This window comes from Leuciscus leuciscus (genome assembly GCF_965113295.1).
Source record: "Leuciscus leuciscus genome assembly, chromosome: 8".
Classification (NCBI taxonomy): Eukaryota; Metazoa; Chordata; class Actinopteri; order Cypriniformes; family Leuciscidae; genus Leuciscus; species Leuciscus leuciscus.
The window spans coordinates 5,256,018-5,275,692 of NC_138732.1; the positions used below are offsets into that span (position 1 = coordinate 5,256,018).

The 19,675-nt window shown below is 40.2% G+C and overlaps 1 protein-coding gene across 1 annotated transcript in view; it reads left to right on the forward strand.

Annotated features, from left to right (window-relative positions):
- trpc7b (transient receptor potential cation channel, subfamily C, member 7b) overlaps window positions 1–13,228 on the forward strand; it is a 124,187-nt gene extending 110,959 nt beyond the window's left edge. The window contains exons 8-12 of the mRNA XM_082176922.1: window positions 7,422–7,617; window positions 9,042–9,263; window positions 12,192–12,272; window positions 12,365–12,440; window positions 12,644–13,228. Coding sequence (XP_082033048.1) covers window positions 7,422–7,617; window positions 9,042–9,263; window positions 12,192–12,272; window positions 12,365–12,440; window positions 12,644–12,786 — 718 coding nt within the window. The 3' untranslated portion in view covers window positions 12,787–13,228. The remainder of the gene's footprint in view (window positions 1–7,421; window positions 7,618–9,041; window positions 9,264–12,191; window positions 12,273–12,364; window positions 12,441–12,643) is intronic.
- Window positions 13,229–19,675: the final 6,447 nt, after the last annotated feature.

Below are 19,675 nucleotides of genomic sequence, written 5' to 3' on the forward strand. Positions count from 1 at the left end.
ATAAACAATGAACAAAACACAATACAGAGGGTTACATTACATAAACATAAAGAATATTAAACTAGCTTAAATGATTGACACCATTGCAGAGTCTTACATGCAGCAGAGTTTTTAGAGTTCCTCAAAGAATTTAAATATATACAGACCCTTTCCAAAAAAATTGAATATCATGGAAAAGTTGATTTATTTCCATAATTCCATTCAAAACGTTAAACTTGCATAAATTATAGATTCAGGGCCCACAACTTAAACGATTTCAAGTATTTAGTTGTTTGGTAATTTGGGCTTCCAGCTCATAAAACCCACGAAAACAGGATTTCAAAAAAAGTAGAATATTACATGAAATCACACAGTAATTACACAGTGATACCATGGTCATTGAACCAGGTTTTGGTTGTTTTGGCAATGTGGGCAGGTGCAAATCCTGCTGGAAAATGAAGGAAGCATGAAGTGCTCTGGAAATGTCCTGGTAGACGGCTGCGTTGACTCTGGATTTAATAAAGCACAGTGGACCAAAGTCCTCTTTTCTGATCAGAGCAAATTTTGCATCTCATTTGGAAACCAAGTAGAGTCTGGAGGAAGAATGGAGAGGCACACAATCCAAGATGCTTGAAGTCCAGTGTGAAGTTTCCACAGTCTGTGTTGGTTTGGGGAGCCATGTCATCGGCTGGTGTTGGTCCACTGTGCTGTCCACTCAACGCAGCCGTCTACCAGGACATTCTCAGAGCACTTCATGCTTCCTTCAGCAGACAAGCTTTATGGAGATGCTGACTTCATTTTCCAGCAGGATTTGCACCTGCCCACACTGCCAAAACAACCAAAACCTGGTTCAATGACCATGGTATCACTGTGTAATTACTGTGTGATTTCATGTAATATTCAAATTTTCTGGGATTTTGATTTCGTGGGTTTTATGAGCTGGAAGCCCAAATTATGTACAAATAAACAACTAAATAAGTGAAATCGTTGAAGTTGTGGGCCCTGAATCTATAATCTATGGAAGTTTAATGTTTTGAATGGAATTATGGAAATAAATAAACTTTTCCATGATATTCACATTTTTTGGAAAGGGTCTGTATATCAAAATCTTTCTTAAAAATGGAAAAAAGGAGGAGTTTTCTTTGAAAATTTACACTTGTGAATATACATTTTGGCAAGAAAAAGTAGCAAGTTAGAGGGTAACTAAACCCCAGGTCAGAGCCTGACTCCACCCACTGGCAATATTTGAAAAATGCTAGAAAAGTGGGCAGACCCCAGCGGAGATAGAGGGGATGAACCGTGAGCGGGGGGGGGGGGGGTCTGCTGTCAGACTCTGCTGTTAGAGAGTCTGCTGTCAGACTCTCTAAAATGGAGAGTGACTCACAGGGTCGCGAGACGACGTAAAGTACATGCATCTGATACGTTTTATCGAGTTGATGTCAATAGCGCGCGCTCTCTATAGGCATTTTCATATTTTGCCGCTATGTGAAAAAATCCAGCAAAATGCGCCGACGCGTTTGTCGACCCCAGAGGATTAACTTTAGCCTAACCATAAATTGTGATTAAAATATATATGATCACTCACATCAAGACGCCGCTGCGGTGGTGGAGTCCATGCAGGAGGAGCAGCGTTTGGCACTGCGTCGCTTTTCAACGCGAGCTGTGTGGAGAAGCCCATTTCCACCTCGTTTCAAAAGCAATTCAGCGTAAAATGCAGGTTTCACACTCACGGTCTTCCAGGCCAAGTGCATGCAAACACTGGCGCCTAATTTCCAAGTCTGCTGGAAAGCTATGCAGTCCAGCAGTGCTGTTGCAACCAGCAACACTACACCTACGTACCCTCCTGACCACTGTACTAAATACAGATAAATCTTCGCTAGCTCATCATACCAAGGGCGTGGTGAGCTCGTACCAGGGGCGTGGTGAGCTGGAACCTGCTTACGTCACGTAGTACCGCTAACATCCAATAGGAAAATTCAACTGCAGTAGCCACCGTTCAACCTGAAGAGGGCAGCACTCAGACGTTTTTACACCATATATTGTAGAATTAAAACACTTTATACCCAAATGTCAAAAAAGTTACTCGAATCAATGAACAGCTCTAATAAAGCCCCATTCTTACAGATCATTAACTAAAAAAAGTTGGTTTAGGGTTTAGTTACCCTTTAAGAATACATTTAAAATGATAAGGGTCTAATTTCAGAGAGTCACCAAAAACCAAAAATCTTTTAGCTTATACATAAGTTCAAAGATAGATAGGCCTACCGTCAACCCAAAAGATTTTGCAATGTATACATTCGTTTTTTTCTGAGTTGTTGGCGAATTTGTGAAAACGGTGACGTCATGCGCATGCGTAATACGCGTTCAGTCTATAGGCGCACAGTGTTTCTTTACAAAGTGACATCGCCACCTACTGGCCTGGCAGCAGAATACAGCGTTTTTAGTCATTTTCGCAGATCCGTGTGAATGGGATCATTTTGACAACGCTGCGAAAAAACGCATGAATAATGTTTCCGTTTTTAGTACATCGTTGTCGTGTAAACGCACCCTTACTTCGGGGGTCAGGTTTAGCTAATAGCTGAAATCTCACACACACACTTAACAGGTTTTGATCTTGTTAAGAATGATGAAGGAACTGAAGTTTTTGTCTCTCATCACACAGAGGAAAATGCTTCATATTAAAGAGACGAGATCATTTCATCATTTTTGATGGCATCTAATATTTATTGGGTGTGTTTGGGTGTAAAGCGAGTGAGTCTTTCTCCAGAGGCAGACGAATGGATGGAAAACAGGAAAGACGAGTAGAAAAGAAGTGTCATTAAGAACAATAAAGAGAAGGGGATGTCATTTATGAGGGAATATAGAAAGAGAGAGAGAGTAGAAGATCATAACAGAAGAACTTCTTAGGTGGATTATTTTTTGAATACCGTCTTTATAATGCGATTTACATGTTAATAAAACCAGTTGCTCGTGGCTATAATAAATCTACTGTCTGAAATCATAGATAAATTACTAGAGATAGAAACTCTAAACCACATCTAGATATTTTAATCATAAATGAGAGACTGTGTGAAACAGAGAGACTTAAATTAAAAGAAGGAAAACGTTGAGTGTTATACTCACAATGAAAAAAAAATGGAAGAAAAGTGAACGCAATTATGTTTAATATGGAAATATATGTAATAAGATTTAATTGTAGTTAAATCATATGTGAGAGTGAAATAATATCTGAGAATCTGCTCATATTTTACCCCAAAACCATAATAAAGAAATTTATGTTGTGCATAAAGAACCATTAATCCTAATTTTTGCATTTTATTAAATTAAGTGTATTTACCCCAACTTTTGCAGTACTGTAATGTGAAAAACGCAATGATATATCATTTAAATTGTAAAGTATTTTAAATGATTTATTATAATGTTTCATTTTCTAATGCGAATTACAAATTAATACACAAAAGTAAAGCACCCAGATGCATTACAGTGAGGATTTGGACTGAAAAAAAAGTGTTTAACTGTCATGAAAACAATCACAATGCACAGTATCACAGTTTCTAGTCCAGTGTAAAACTGCAGAGCGATGCGGAGGGAGTGAGACCTTGACTGTGTCCACTCCGTGAGTTCAGCATTTAAACACAAACACACATGCATTATTTAGCAGACCCTGAGCTCGTCTGTTCTCCAGTCTGAAGCGCCGGGTGATTCATCATCTTCATTCTGCAGTCATTCAGCTCATGAACGCAGCTCTGGTGTACAAACAGGTGCAGATGGAATAACAATGTTTCAAGACAGCACAATCTCAAAGATCTGCCAGAAGTCTCACACGAGTCTCCTCTAGAGTTTCAGAAGAGGTCAAAACTGCTCTCAAACTGCGTCCAATGTGTATTAACAAAACTCTCTCTGTCTGCGCATCTATCCATTTCAGCATTTTAATTATTTAAAGTGCATCGCTCTTAGAAAAAAAGGTTCAATGGGGTTCTATGTTGAACTCTAAGGCTGTGTGTCCACCAAAGCGGTTTAGCCAGCTGAAAACACTAGTCTCTGCTGTAAATGCCTAGCTATGAGCGCTTGAGAGCATTTTGGCAGCGTTGCGTTTTTTCAGTTGAGACGCTTTGCTTGTTATGATACGGAATATCCGTGAAAGTGTTTCTAGTATCTAATTTCACACATATTTTGTTTCTATGTTGATTCCATATTAAAATGTCGATACAATGTAATGTATTTTCTCTGGCTCTTGTTTTAAATTATTTTGTTCCGTTATTTTTTTAATTTTATTTCTTTTTTTATTGCAGACAGAGCAAATAACAAACATAGCATAGCATACAATATTACAAAACAAAGAGTGATATTAATTGGTAGCAGGGGATCCAAAAATAATATAAAAATATTTTAGGCAAGGCAAGGCAAGGCAAGTTTATTTATATAGCACATTTCATACACAATGGCAATTCAAAGTGCTTTACATAGAAGAAATTAAAATAATAAAAAGAAACAAGAATAATTAAAACAGTTTAGAAAAATAAAATGAAATACAATACAGTACAGTCGGACGAACAGCGGCACAGTGCTCATTCAGTAAATGCATAGCTAAACAGAAGTGTTTTGAGTCTGGATTTGAATGTGACCACAGTAGGAGCACATCTGATCTCTTCTGGAAGCTGGTTCCAGCTGCGGCTGGCATAATAGCTAAAAGCAGACTCACCATGCTTAGAATGAACCCTTGGTATTTCTAGCTGATATGATCCTAATGATCTGAGTGATCTGTTGGGTTTATATTCAGTGAGCATATCTGCAATGTATTGAGGTCCTAGGCCATTGAATGATTTATATACCAGTAATAATACTTTGAAATCAATCCTAAATCTAACTGGGAGCCAGTGTAAAGACCTGAGGACTGGTGTGATATGTTCATATTTTCTGGTTCTGCTCAGAATCCTGGCGGCAGCGTTCTGTATGAGCTGCAACTGTCTTATGGTCTTTTTGGGAAGGCCAGTGAGGAGTCCATTACAATAATCCACCCTGCTGGTGATGAAAGCATGCACAAGTTTCTCTAAGTCTTGTCTGGAAACAAAGCATCTAATTCTTGCAATATTTTTCAGATGATAGTATGCTGATTTAGTTATTTCTTTGACATGACTACTGAAACTAAGGTCTGACTCTAGTGTCACACCAAGATTCCTGACTTGATTTTTAGTTGTTTGACCCCTAGAGTGAAGGTATGCGTTCACCTTGAGAACTTCATCTTTGTTTCCAAACGCAATAACTTCAGTTTTGTCTTTGTTTAATTGAAGAAAGTTTTGACACATCCAACTGTTGACCTCATCAATGCATTGGCACAAGGAGTCAATGGGGCTGTAATCATTAGGCGATAGGGCTAAGTACAGCTGTGTGTCGTCTGCATAGCTGTGGTAAGCAATTTGGTTGTTTCTCATTATTTGGCTCATTAGGAGCATAAACAGGTTGAACAGGAGTGGCGCAAGAATTGAGCCTTGAGGGACTCCGCATGTCATGGATGTCCACTCAGACTTATGGTCTCCTAGTAAGCAAGAGCGTCCGAACAGTAGCTGAGCAGGAAGTAGTTACTATTTTAAACACGTTTTTTAACAAATTCAGTGAAGACATGAAACAATCAAATTCTAATTTAAACATCTTAAATATTGGCCAACAGAATAAATACATTTTGTTCCGTTATTATGCTTGTTGTTGTCGTCTGTTGATGTTGTACAAGCAGAATGTGGCAGTTGGTCAGTGTGGTATTAGTCCCGCCCCTCCTCCACTGTGATTGGACGGTTGGGTAAAAAGGGACAGTGATGAGCGCTGCGTTTTACCCAAAGTTTAACATTCTTCAACTCTCGGCGACCGGTAAAAAACGCAGAACGCTCAACGCTTCAGCGCCTCGTTACGCTCATGGCGTTTAAAAAACGCGGCGCTTCCACTGAATACAATTGAAAAAATGATATGTGCTCATTAATGTGTAATTACTTCTACCAACTAATCAAGTATTCTCGTAAGCGTAGAATCTGCCATTTAGAATACATAGCGAGCCGCTCGAATGGCGGAAGCCATGTTGCGCCTCCATCTTGAAAATACATTAGCCAAAGAGAGGGACATACCTGGAAATTCAAGCTTCGCCTTTCGCGGTTTTACACTCAGTGGCACCGTGACGAATGCGAGAGGGAGATTACTCGCGACTGCCGGCAGATTTGAAATAATACGGCCACCGTAGGAGTTAAAACGCCCTCGGAAATGGGATACTAGAAAGTAATATTCAGTTGGTAGTCATAAACAATTTCACCGCTAGATTGGAGAAAATCCTACACAGTGTAGCTTTAAAGAACGCTTTATGCTTTATGTCATTGTTACATATGTTACATGTAATTACTGTAGTGATAACTATAAATTATGCATACCGGTAATTACATGCAATTAACCCTAAACCAAACCCTCATCCTAATCCTAACCCTATAGTAAGTACATGTTCATGTAAATGTATAATTACACTGTAATACTGACACCTTAAAATAAAGTGTAACCCTTTATTTTAAGGTGTCATTGTTACAGTGTAATTATATATTTAAGTACTGAGTAATATTAATTAACTACATGTACTTACTATAGGGTTATAGGGTAGGATTAGGATTTGGTTGAGGGTTAGTTGCATGTAATTATGCATAATTTACTGTTAATACTACGGTAAGTACATGTAACATATGTAACAAGGACACTGTAAAATAAAGTGTTAACCACTTTTGTTAAAATATTATTATTTCGCTCGAGTGTTGATGTGCAGAACACATACTAGCTAGAAATTATTGTAAGTTTTATTGGTTTTTCTGTTTGTTTGTCTTTTATAGCAGAACATATGACGCATATTTAAAAAAAAGACTTCACAGTAAACATTAAGATCTTATGTTGTCTTTATTTATAGTAAGTAAACTAAATTAAACATTGACTAATCTCTTATTTCATTTGTTTATGGTGAATGTATGTTGTTAAACAAATAAAAAATAAATTGACTTACATTAACATTTTGGCTTGGTTTTTAAAATAAATTATCTGGTAACACTTATCATTACGGTTCCATTTGTTACCATTAATTAATATGAACTAGCAATGGAAATACTTCTAAAGCATTTATTCCTCTTAGTTGATGTTAATTTCAACATTTACTTATGCATTGTTATAATCAAGAGTTAAGATGAAGGACCCGAGTTAAGATGAAGGAACAATGAACAGTTGTATGATTATTGATAAATACTATAACAAATGTATTGTTCATGGTTAGTTACAGTTAGTTAATGCATCTAGACAATGGGGGGGTCTAAAGTATAATTTTTTTTATCAAATTTGATGAGAAACCTCAGTTGATTTTCATTAGATTGGTGAGCCGTGAAAGCGAGGGATCTGAGTAACGTGTTCCTCTGATATGTGTGTGTTGACAGGGTTGAGGAGAGCTTCAAGACTCTGTTCTGGTCCATATTTGGGCTCTCCGAGGTGATTTCCGTGGTTCTGAAGTATGATCATAAGTTCATTGAGAACATCGGTTATGTGCTGTACGGGGTTTATAACGTCACGATGGTGGTGGTTCTTCTCAACATGCTGATCGCCATGATCAACAGCTCCTACCAGGAAATAGAGGTACGGGCACTCACTTCTGAATAACAAAACATATCTAAGCCTCCTTAAAGCAAGTTCAATTTACTGGAAAACAGTTCTGGGTACACTGAAAAAAAAAAAAAAAAAAAAAATCTGTTAAATTTACGGTAAAAAAAACTGGCAGCTGTGGTTGGCAGACATTTACCGTAAAAAAACAGTAGCACCATTTTAGATTTTACAGACTTTACTTAAATTTACAGTAATAAACCGTATTTAATTATCTGATATAATGTTCATTTACTGATCTAATGAAGTATTAATATCTGTTTTGTACCATAGTTATACACTGACAACCACCAATCACAGTGGTGATGAAAATCACATGATGATTTAAAGCTCATCACTAACAGCTCTTTCACAAGAAAGTTAATACTAATATATAGAAGCTGCACAGTGTCATTCACACAAACACCATCATGGTAACACACATGAAATGTAAAAAATGCAATAAACATTCATTTAACAACATTAAATGTAACATAAAACCCTAATGTCATATCTGATTAGAAAAAAACTAAGAAAAGTATGAAGAAACATAGTTATTTCAACAAAAACACATTAACTGTGAAGTGTCATGCAGGGAATTGTGGGAATGTCAATAAAATTTTTATTCCCTGTAAATTATACAAAGACTTGTTCTTTTTCACTTCCAAAAACTGTAAATTTAACGGTATTTTACAGTAAAATTGCATTAAATGTACCGTTAGATCTATCATAGTTATTTACTGTATATAGTAACGAAACTTTCTCTTAACCAATTAACAGTTTTTCACTGTAGCATTTTTACAGTATTTTACTGTTAAAATCACAATAATTTTTTACAGTGTAGATTACTTAAATTGTCCATTACTGATTACAAATTACATGACGGAAATTGTAGTTAGTGATCTAGATTACACATTCTAGGTATTTTTTATTATTTTGACCTAACTCAACTACCATAGTGATATAAAATGCGAAGAGAAAGAACATATTTTTCTTTGTTATCAACGACATTAAGCATTACTAAACTGCAGGGGGTTTGTGAGTTAATACGTAATTAAATCATACACATTTCTAAATAAAACACTTGAACACTAAAAAAGATGAAATGTTTTATTTGTCGGCCTGCATGTGAACGTGACAGAACTGTAAACATGCCAGTGTGTTGATAAATTATTGACATTTTAACTTTAAAATCTCAGGGATACTTTAAGTAAATATTAATTTCATCTAAATTTAGGCCAAAGGAGTTTGACAGACAAAAAAATAAAAAAATATTAAATTTAATTTAATCAGTTACCATGCCAGCACTGCTGACCAGCAAAATCAGATGTTAAAGTGTTTTACTTCACATTATTGACGTAGAAACCTCCCTAAATGAGTGATATGATTTATGTCTTCGTGTTCGTGTTGAATCTCTGCAGGAAGACGCTGATGTGGAGTGGAAGTTTGCTCGTGCTAAACTCTGGTTGTCGTATTTCGATGAGGGACGGACGTTGCCTGTTCCGTATAACCTGGTGCCCACCCCGAAATCCTTCTACTACCTGATCATCCGAGTCAAGTCCTGCCTTATACGACTGTGTAAGGGCAAAGGTCATCTGCATAACAGCGAGCTGGAGATGGGCATGCTCAATTCACGGCCGAAGGTAAAACACAACACACCAAATTATCCAATTCAGGACACTTACATATTTGGTTTTAACTTAAAGGGTTAGTTCACCCCAAAATGAAAACTCTGTCAGTAATTACTCTCCCCCTAATGTTGTTCCAAAATAATTGTATACAGGGCCGGCGCGTGCACTTCTGCCGCTCTAGGCGAAAAACATTTGTGCCGCCCCTAGGGCTGGTCCGAATACCATTTTTGAGCTTCGAAGCTGCGGTAGTAATGAACATCGAATATTCAAAGCTTCGAGAGGGTGCTGAACATATTCTTCTCTCTAATAAAGGCAGGAATCTCTATGTGTCTATGTCCGTTTGCATTTTGATTATTTCGAGAACCGTTCATCCAATCGACTTCACAAGGGAGTGCAGTGTAGCATTTGGTGGTGCAATATAGATGGACACGCGAGACACGACACGTTCAGAATTAATAAACTTTTAGTAAACTACAGAACACCTCGAGCGGGAAGCGACGCACCTCAAGCGGGCAGGGCTTATATACTTGACGCACGCTGCACTATAGCAATATAAAACGCACACACACATGTCTGTTAAATTAAGCAATACTTTAAGGTAGTCTATATTTTTCTGACTAAGGGACCGTTCGGTATTTATGGAAGGGGCCACCGGAGGAAAATAGGGGAGGGTCTATATAAAATAGGGGAGGGATTACTAAAACAAAATATGTTTTAGTAATTCTTCTATAAATTACACTGTGCAAACCAAAAGATATATACCCACCGGATGAATAAAGATCGGCCTCCACAGAACATAAAATATTATTTTTATTTTATTTTTCGTGTTCGCATTTATGTGAAAAAACCCCCCCAAAAAACAATGTTCGTGACAGTTCTCCATTACGGACATGACTGCTCTGAAAGCGACTTTAAAAAATTCACAGAGACCTCAAACAGAAAGCACAAAGCCTTTCTTTAAAGTGAATTTCGTTTTTTTATTAATTGTATCTTAATTTTAATCAATGTTTCATCTGGATTTAATAAATAAGAAGTAAATATAGTAGAAAATAGATAATCACGGAGGCGCGGGCGAGTGAACTGGACTCTTGTCTCATAAATGAACCGAAACTCAGCGTAAGGTATGCTACTTGCCTCACAGACCTGAGAAATATATAGAAAGCTTGAAATGTCTACTTTTAAACAGAACAATTAAAAAAACAGACTGCTTTCTGCTTATGAAATGTGCATTTCTCTCTGGCGCGTTCTGAGAAGATCGCGACGCATCGTCAACTTCATCTTTGTAGTCGACACAGAAAACACTTGTTTATTAATAAACAATTAAAATGTTTCCTTGCTATATTTGACATATTAATAATCATTACTTTTGCTGGTTCTTTGTGACAGCTTTTAGATGCTTTATTGGCAGCGCCACCCACATGTTCACCATCAGCACCGAAAACATGATTTTTTTCAAATCTAAAATCAAAAATCGTGATACGAACCGAATCGTAGGTTTGGTCTATCGTTACAGCCCTAGTAAGATGAGAAAGCAAGAGTTTATGGTTTAAAAAAAACAAACAAAAAAAACAACAATGGCTATCTGAACATCTTTGCCAAGCGCAAACCAGTACAGAAGTAGGCTAATCAATAAATTATCGGGGAGGGTCATGCCTTTTTTCACAAACATTTTGGAGGGTCATAGAAAAATGTATTGCTGGCGAAGGGAGGGTCATGTCTTTTTTGACAACAGATCTCAAAACTCCTCCGGTGGCCCCTTAAATAAAAAACGAACAGTCCCTAACAAATTACTGACACAGTAAAGGGTAGATTTAAATTAAGAAAAACAAAATTTCAATAAAGAAAAACAAAATTTAAATAAAGAAAAAAACTAAATGTAAAATTTAAATAAAGAAAAAACGAAATTTAAATAAAGAAAAAAACCCATTTAAATAAAGAAAAAACAAAATTTCAAATTTAAATAAAGAAAAAACGACATTTAAATAAAGTAAAACGAAATTTAAATAAAGAAAAACGAAATTTACATAAAGAAAAACGAAATTTACATAAAGAAAAACGAAATTTACATAAAGAAAAACGAAATTAATTTAGATTGATAATAATGGGTAAAAAGGCTAATAGCCTATATTTTGTTTCTATTGTTATATTTTCCACAATGTCAAAGCAACGCAGCTTAACCCAAAACACAAGCTCAGGCATGCACTTCTGTCCATACAAACTCCGCTGTTCTGCGCTCTAGCCAGAGAACACTCCCGTTGCAGGAACACTTTAGGGCCAAGAGGAAGCAAATATATACATATAGCCTACTATATGCGTAGGTGGATGTGATCGGGGATTTTGGCTGTGTAACATTTAAAGCCACTTAAATTAACGAAATGACTCAAATAAAGATTCGTTCATTTTTATGAACGAGATCGAACAAGAGAGTCAGTAAAATTATCCGAACTTCCCATCACTCAGTCATGAGTCATGACTCGTGAGAGCAGGGGGCGGGGCGGCGCGGGGCGGGGCGGCGCAGCGGCAGCTCAGCAAATCATATAGCCTATTTTGTGAATTGCTCATTCCCGATTGGTACACATTTTGCCGCCCTTACAAAAGTGCCGCTCTAGGCAATTGCCTAGTTCGCCTATATGGACGCGCCGGCCCTGATTGTATATACACTCACATACATAACCAGATGATTTTTTTTATTTGACAAATGTAAGTAATTACATGCTTTATCAATGCGATGTACTTCATCTCTTTTTAATACTTTCTCCTTTCATTTGGGATGTGATGCACACAAAACAAAACATAACAAAAAAAATCATGTTTCTCATAACAAAGGAATCAGTCAATGCAAAAAGCAGCCACGCATTATGAATATGATTGGATACACCTGATTATAACTGATAGAAATACATCTGTGATGCACATCAGTTGAATATGCTGTTTTTTCAGGCTGATCCTCATCGAGCAAATCTCAGGAGTCGAGAGCTGAACACCTTGAAGAAACCCATCAAAAACCCCACAAGATATCAGGTGAGAAACTCAACAAACCATGAGAAACTTCATCATGATCCTGTTAAAATGACAAGATCTTTCTCCCTCATATCTGTCTGTCTGTCTAACAGAAGATAATGAAGCGTTTGATTAAGCGATATGTTCTGAAGGCTCAGGTCGACAGAGAGAATGATGAAGTTAACGAAGGTAAAAACCCAGTAAATTCACTGTATTTCACCCTGTGTGTGTTTTATAAGCAGAATCATCTTGTTTCTGGTCACCTCAAATCATGTGTCTTGTTGATGACTTGTACTTTCTTTAGAAAAAGTCCAAATCTGCTTATATACGAGTAACTCTCTCTCTCTCTCTCTCTCTCTCTGTGTGTGTGTGTGTGTGTGTGTGTGTTACAGGTGAACTGAAGGAAATAAAACAGGACATCTCCAGTCTGCGCTACGAGCTTCTGGAAGAGAAATCTCAGACCACTGGAGAACTGGCTGACCTCATTCAACAACTCAGTGACAAGTTCGGCAGGAACGCCAAGAAACAACCCTGAGACGGACAGATGGATAGACGGGGAGAGAGAGAGAGAGAGAGAGAGAGAGAGAGAGACGGAGACGGTTTACGTGACAAAAAGTATAAAGTAGTTTAGGAAAAGAATCTGGACACTTAAAAATGTCTGAAAGTCATTCATCAGTCACAGAATATCAAATCAAGTGTCACTTAACGTACAGAAACACACTTCACAAGCAAAACAGCTTATAGACGGATGTTTGAATGCTTTAAAATGCTCAAACAGTAGATCTAGTGTTAAAAAAAATGAAGACAGACATTGATTGTTTTTTAGGGATTTTGGGATTTCATGCATCCACTAAAAACACCTAATTCAAACACACTGTGACTTTATAATAAAGAAAAGCTAATATTAGTGAAGAGAAAAGATTTGAGGCTCATAGATACAGATACACTGAAAAAATGGTGTATAAACAATGTTCACTCAGAAATTGCTAGTAAATTTCACAAAAAGAGAAGCCATGTGTAACACATTGAAATGAACATGAAATTTTGAAGTTGAATGACTGACGTGACTGACGTAGAGGTCTGCACGGGCTTTAAACTGAAGCTGAACCCGGCCCGTACCCGCGATCATTTAACCCGACCCGACAATTACATTTACATGTTAAGCCCGAACCCGACCCGAACCCGAGGTCCACTCTGTTTCTCACAACAAATACCATTTTTGCAATATGTTGTATTTAATGATTGTTTGAAACGGTAAACAAATACATGTAGGCGCAGCGGCCCTATAAGCACAGCAGTAAGAGAAAAACTTACCAATCACGTAACTTTGCTGTGGTCGAACAGGTGTAACAGTCACACATTTCTCTGGAACTTTAAACTTTAAACTTTAAAAAGTTCACGCAGTGTTGCAAAACTATTTACACAAATATATCCTTCTCAGTATGAGTTATGAAGTAAGAGAACGGCGTCGACAGTTGATGGTTTCAGCGCCGTCCTCCTCTGATTGAAAGTTAGTCCAGCTGCACTTAAGTTTCTCTCGCTGCTGCTGCTACTTGCAGGGATGCTGAGGATACTACGGGCCAGTTTTGACAGTAAGGGGAATATATATATATATATATATATATATATTTGAACGAGAGAGCCTGTGTGTCTGTGTAGCCAATGTACATTGCACATCTGCGCACGCATGTAACGTTACTTTCTCTCTCTCGCGTGCCGGTCACCACAACACAGCAAGCAGGCAAAGCACACGGCACGCAAACTATATAGCCTATTTAGTTTTTCTTAGTTACAAACCCGAACCCGACCCGAACCCGAGGCTGTTCATTAAACATTAACCCAAACCCGACCCGAAACCCGAAACATTTTCGGGACCCGTCGGGCTCGGGTCGGGTAGCAGACCTCTAGACTGACGCCCTATTTTAACGATCTGAAACGCAAGTATCAAACGCGAAACGCAAGTAACTTTGTGGGCGCTGTTGCTATTATACCGTCGGGATAAATGACTCTTGCGCCCGACGCAAATCTAAAAGGGGTTGGTCTGAAGTAGCTTCATTATTCATCGGTGTGGTTTGGGCGTAACGTGAAATAAACCAATCAGAGCGTCATCTCACATTCCCTTTAAGAGCAGGCGCGCTTGTTCCATGGCGGATTGCTATTATAACGGCGGATTTGCCAGGCGCACGCCAGGAGCGGTTCACAGCCGAGGAGACCGACGTTCTCGTCAGGGTCGTAAAACACAGAGAAGTGACATTGGGGATGGAGAAACCCACCCAAATTAGCTTCGGTTAAACAGGCGTATAATAATTTGGGTAAGTGTGTAAGCTAGATTTATGCCTATTTTTTCACATCTTCATGGACACCACAACGATTTCCCTCGTGTGGAATATTTTTCCTTGTAATTATGTATGGTTTGCAAAAATGTGAACGGCTGCGTCTGTGTGTAGATGAGAGAAGCAAAGTGTATGAGCGTTGTGCACACACATTATGGCCAAGCATGCACCCTTAAAATAGCATATGAATACAGACGCACATCGGTAAATTAGGGAATGAACTTGCGCTCCCGGGGGCGGTTCAGCGCAAAGAGGAGGTGTGTTCCGGTTCAAACGTTCCCTGGTGCTATTTTGCAGTTTCAGAAAACAATTCCGCCACTGACCAGGAAAAACCTAGTCTAAAGTCAGTGGCGGAATTGTTTTCTGAAACTGCAAAATAGCACCAGGGAACGTTTGAGCCGGAACACACCTCCTCTTTGCGCTGAACCGCCCCCGGGAGCGCAAGTTCATTCCCTAATTTACCGATGTGCGTCTGTGGAGGGAAAAGTCCGCTGTGCGTCGGGTGCAAAATAGGAATGAGACATGCGTCGGTGTACAAAGTCAGTTGCGCTGGGTGCAAGACAGGGCCCATAGTGTTTTCTTGTAAAATGTACATGTAATCTTTGTTTTATTTGGGTTTTTTTTAAATATAATTTTTTTTCCACTTGATCAAGTGAATCACATTCAGACATTTTTAATGTTGGTAAATAAAGGATGTCGCAACATTGAAGCAGAAGAGAGAGAAGTGAAACCGCCTTAGTTCCTCAGTCTGAGTGGAATTGAATGTTGTAATGAGTGAGTGAACGGGAAACGACTTCTGTTGAACTCTATACAGCAGGTGTTGATGTGAACTCACTCAGATACTGAACGTCGTCCAGAAGAGAGAGGGAGACATGAGGAAAAACAGACAGGGGAGACAAACGGAGACTAAACGAATATAACAGGCTCACAGCAGGTATGCAGTGCATTCTGGGATATCACCTCCCTTAGGAGTCATTTCCTGTTCTGAGATCGTATCTCACAGGAGAGAAATATACGGAGAAAATGAAAACAGTAGATGAAAACACTGTGATGTTGCCATTTATGATATGATTTCATATAAAATATGTTTTAATCATTTAAGTTTGAGTCAGATTGGCAGTGACATTGAGAATGTACATAAACATAATTTCCTCTTTATATTACTCCAAACAGGCCATCTAATTAACACACACACACATTCCAGTATTTTTAGGCCTTTACTGAAGACTTTGCCTGTATAAAGCTCTTTCTCAGATAAAGAGTGTTTACATGATGTACACCTTTAATAATTGTATAGTAAGAGTTTAGATTTATCTGAATGTATTATTTTTTGTTTCACTAACAGTAAATTAATTCAATACACAGATGTTCAGAAAGTGTATTTTTCACTTGTACAAGGAAACACATGACTGAATATAGTGTGAAAAATACTGTGCTATTTATAACTAAAATTAAAAGTTTTAAATGGTCTTAGTTTTACTGCGTACATTTATTTCATTTGACATTTTTTCACACACGTGCAGAGAATTCAAAAATATTTAAAACTGAATTCTCTCCATAAATATTATTTGGCATGCTGTTGAATGGGAACTTTCAGAAGACAAATGTCAGAAAAAAAAGAAAGAAAAAAAGAAAATATATATAGAAAAAGAATAATTTTACAATAATAATAAATAATACAATAATAATAAACTTTATTAATAATACAACTAATTTTATTGTAAAATATTTAAAGAGCATTAAAGTATTTCTTGAACTGATTTTAATTGATTCTGACTTACTGAAAACGTACTCGGTTACTAACGTAACCTCGGTTCTCTCTAGAAGAGGGAACGAGTACTGCGTAAGATATCTTACGCTAGGGGAAAATCCTTTTCCGCGAGATATTGAAGCCAAAAATTATCCTTAATTTTGTAATAATGCAAAACGCGTTGCAGCAGCAATGCAGACATAGGCGAGACAGCTCGCGCGCCTATTGGCTGCTCTGCGGCAACTGCAGCAGCCTATCGAGCGAGGCCTGGCGTGACGCTAGACCCAATCAGGGCACTTCGCGCCCGCTGCGTCACGTCCCGCCGAAATGGGCGTGGTCTAGGCCTATAAATATCGCTCGCAGGCAGCTATTATCTGGTTTTTCATCATCGAAGCAACCAGAGCGTGTGCATGCACGGCAAGATACGCAGTACTCGTTCCCTCTTCTAGAGAGAACCGAGGTTACGTTAGTAACCGAGTACGTTCTCTTACGAGAGGTCTCTCGTACTGCGTAAGATATCTTACGCTAGGGGACCCAATGTAAAACGCCGTGCATGCTGAGATCTGACACCAAAGACCCAAGGGCGAAAGCCCGGGGTACATATAGTGCACAATCACTCAGTGAACTCACAGAGAGTCCGGGAAGAAGGAGGGGTGCAGCCTCACTTTTCCACATAAAGTAGCGTCGAAGGGACGCGAATTTCATCATACAGACAGGGCGGGGTACGGCCTGAACTGATGGGAAAAAATGTGGGTCTTACACAGTTTGCCCAGCTTTAAACTGTCGAACATCGAGCTGTGCTCAGCAAACGCAGCATTCTGAGCTGAACGCATCAGGTCAGATAATACTGGTAGTTTAGACCGACAGCAGCCTGGCCTGCAGGGCGGGAACCTCTAGGTTATAAAACCTTATAAATGTAGACGGGGAGGCCCAGCCTGCCGCCATACAAATATCTTGCAAGGCAATCCCACTTGACCAGGCCCACGAAGAGGCCATGCCTCTCGTGGAATGCGCTCTGACACCCAAAGGGCACTGCATGCCCTTGGAGGCGTATGCCAGCGCTATAGCATCAACTATCCATCTGGATAGGCTCTGTTTCGACGCGGCTAGTCCCTTAGAACGTCCGCTAAACGAAACAAAGAGCTGTTCCGTCTGTCTGAAAACAGACGAGCGAGACACATAAGCTCGTAATGCCCTGACTGGGCAAAGGAGGCTCGCGTCTCTTTCCTCATCAGGGACCGGTAGGGCTGACAGAGAGATAATCTGCGCCCTAAACGGTGTGTTGAGGGATTTTGGAACATAACCGTGCTTAGGTTTGAGTATAACTTTTGAGTCATTGGGCCCAAACTCCATGCACGCCGCGCTCACAGAGAGCGCGTGCAGATCCCCTATGCGCTTCACTGAAGCGAGAGCCAGCAAAAACACTGTTTTGAAAGACAGGTGTTTTAAATCGATTGACTGCAAAGGCTCAAATGGCGCACCTTTCATGGCTTCCAGAACCGTAGAAAGGTCCCATACGGGGACTGAGGGAGGTCTGGGAGGATTCAGTCTCTTAGCTCCTCTAAGGAAGCGGATGACTAAATCGTTCCTTCCTATTGACTGACCAAGCGTTGTTTCTGAGAACGCTGCTATAGCCGCCACATAAACTTTGAGCGTGGAGGGGGCCCTGCCCCCATCCAACAGCTCTTGTAGGAAGGAAAGCACCTCCGTCACATCACAGTTTGTGGGTGACACACCACGGGCTGTGCACCAGCCCGAAAACACTGACCATTTCGAAGAATAGAGTCGTCTTGTAGACGGAGCTCTAGCCTGCGTGATCGTGTTTAATACTCCTTTAGGGAGTCCAACATGTACCCGTTGATGGCCCAGACATGAAGGGACCATAGTTCCGGGTGAGGATGCCAGATCGAGCCGCGGGCCTGTGAGAGGAGATCTCTCCTCACTGGTACTGGCCACGGGGCAGTACTTGCTAACTGCATCACGGCTGGGAACCAAGGTTGGTTTTTCCAGAACGGTGCTACCAGCAGTACTGAGCATCCTTCTTCCCTGATCCGTTCTATCACCTGAGGCAGGAGAGAGACGGGGGGAAAAGCATAGAGCGGGCGGCAGGGCCACACATGGGACAGCGCGCTCCTGCTCTTGGAGAAAAATTCTTGACAGTGAGCGTTTTCTTGAGACGCAAACAGGTCCACTTTCGCTCTGCCGAATTTCTTCCACAGCAGTTGGACTGTCTGTGGGTGTAGGGACCATTCGCCTGCCGGAACATTGTTCCTGGACAGTCTGTCTGGTCCTATATTCATGATCCCTGGCACGTGCGCTGCTCTGAGCGAGCGCAGGTTGCACTGAGCCCATACTAGGAGGCGTTCTGCCAGCCTGTACAGTTTCTCGGATCTGATGCCGCCCTGGCGATTTATGTAGGACACCACAGACATGTTGTCCGAACGGACCAAGACGTGGTGACCTTTTATTTGGGGACAAAAACGCGTCAGCGCGTTGTCTACTGCCAGCATTTCGAGGCAGTTTATGTGCAGGAGCTTCTCCCGTTCTGACCACTGGCCGAAGAACGGTCTGCCCTCGAGCAGCGCTCCCCATCCCGAGGTGGACGCGTCCGTGGACACCACTTTCACCCTCGAGGAAGTCCCCAGGCTTACACCTGATTGGTACCAGTCGTTCGCTTTCCAGGGTTTCAGAGCTGTAACGCATTTCTGATTGACCCTGAGGCGAAGCAAACCGGGTGCCCACGCTTCGCGTGGGACTCGCGCTTTCAGCCAAAACTGCAGCGGGCGCATGCGTAGCAGACCCAGCTGGAGCACTGACGATGCTGAGGCCATGAGACCTAGCATCTTCTGAAATCTTTTGAGCGGGACAGACGCGCCGCAGCGAAAAGAGTTCGCTGTGCGTTGAATGTCTACCGCGCGCTGTTGTGATAGTCGCGCTATCATGGATAGTGAGTCCAGTTCTGTGCCCAGGAAAGATATTTTCTGACTGGGTGACAGGGAGCTCTTCGCCCAATTGACACTCAGACCCAAATCCTCGAGGTGATCGAGTAAAATGGTCGTGTGTTCTATGAGCACTGCGCGAGATTGCGCTAGAATCAGCCAATCGTCCAAATAGTTCAGCACTCGCATGCCTCTCATTCTGAGGGGTGCGAGCGCCGCGTCCATGCACTTCGTAAATGTACGGGGTGCTAGGGACAAACCGAACGGCAGGACTGTGTACTGATATGCCTGGCCCTCGAAGGCGAATCTCAAATATCGCCTGTGACGTGACGCTATCTGTATTTGAAAATACGCGTCTTTCAGATCTATTGACACAAACCAATCTCCTTGGCGAATCTGCAC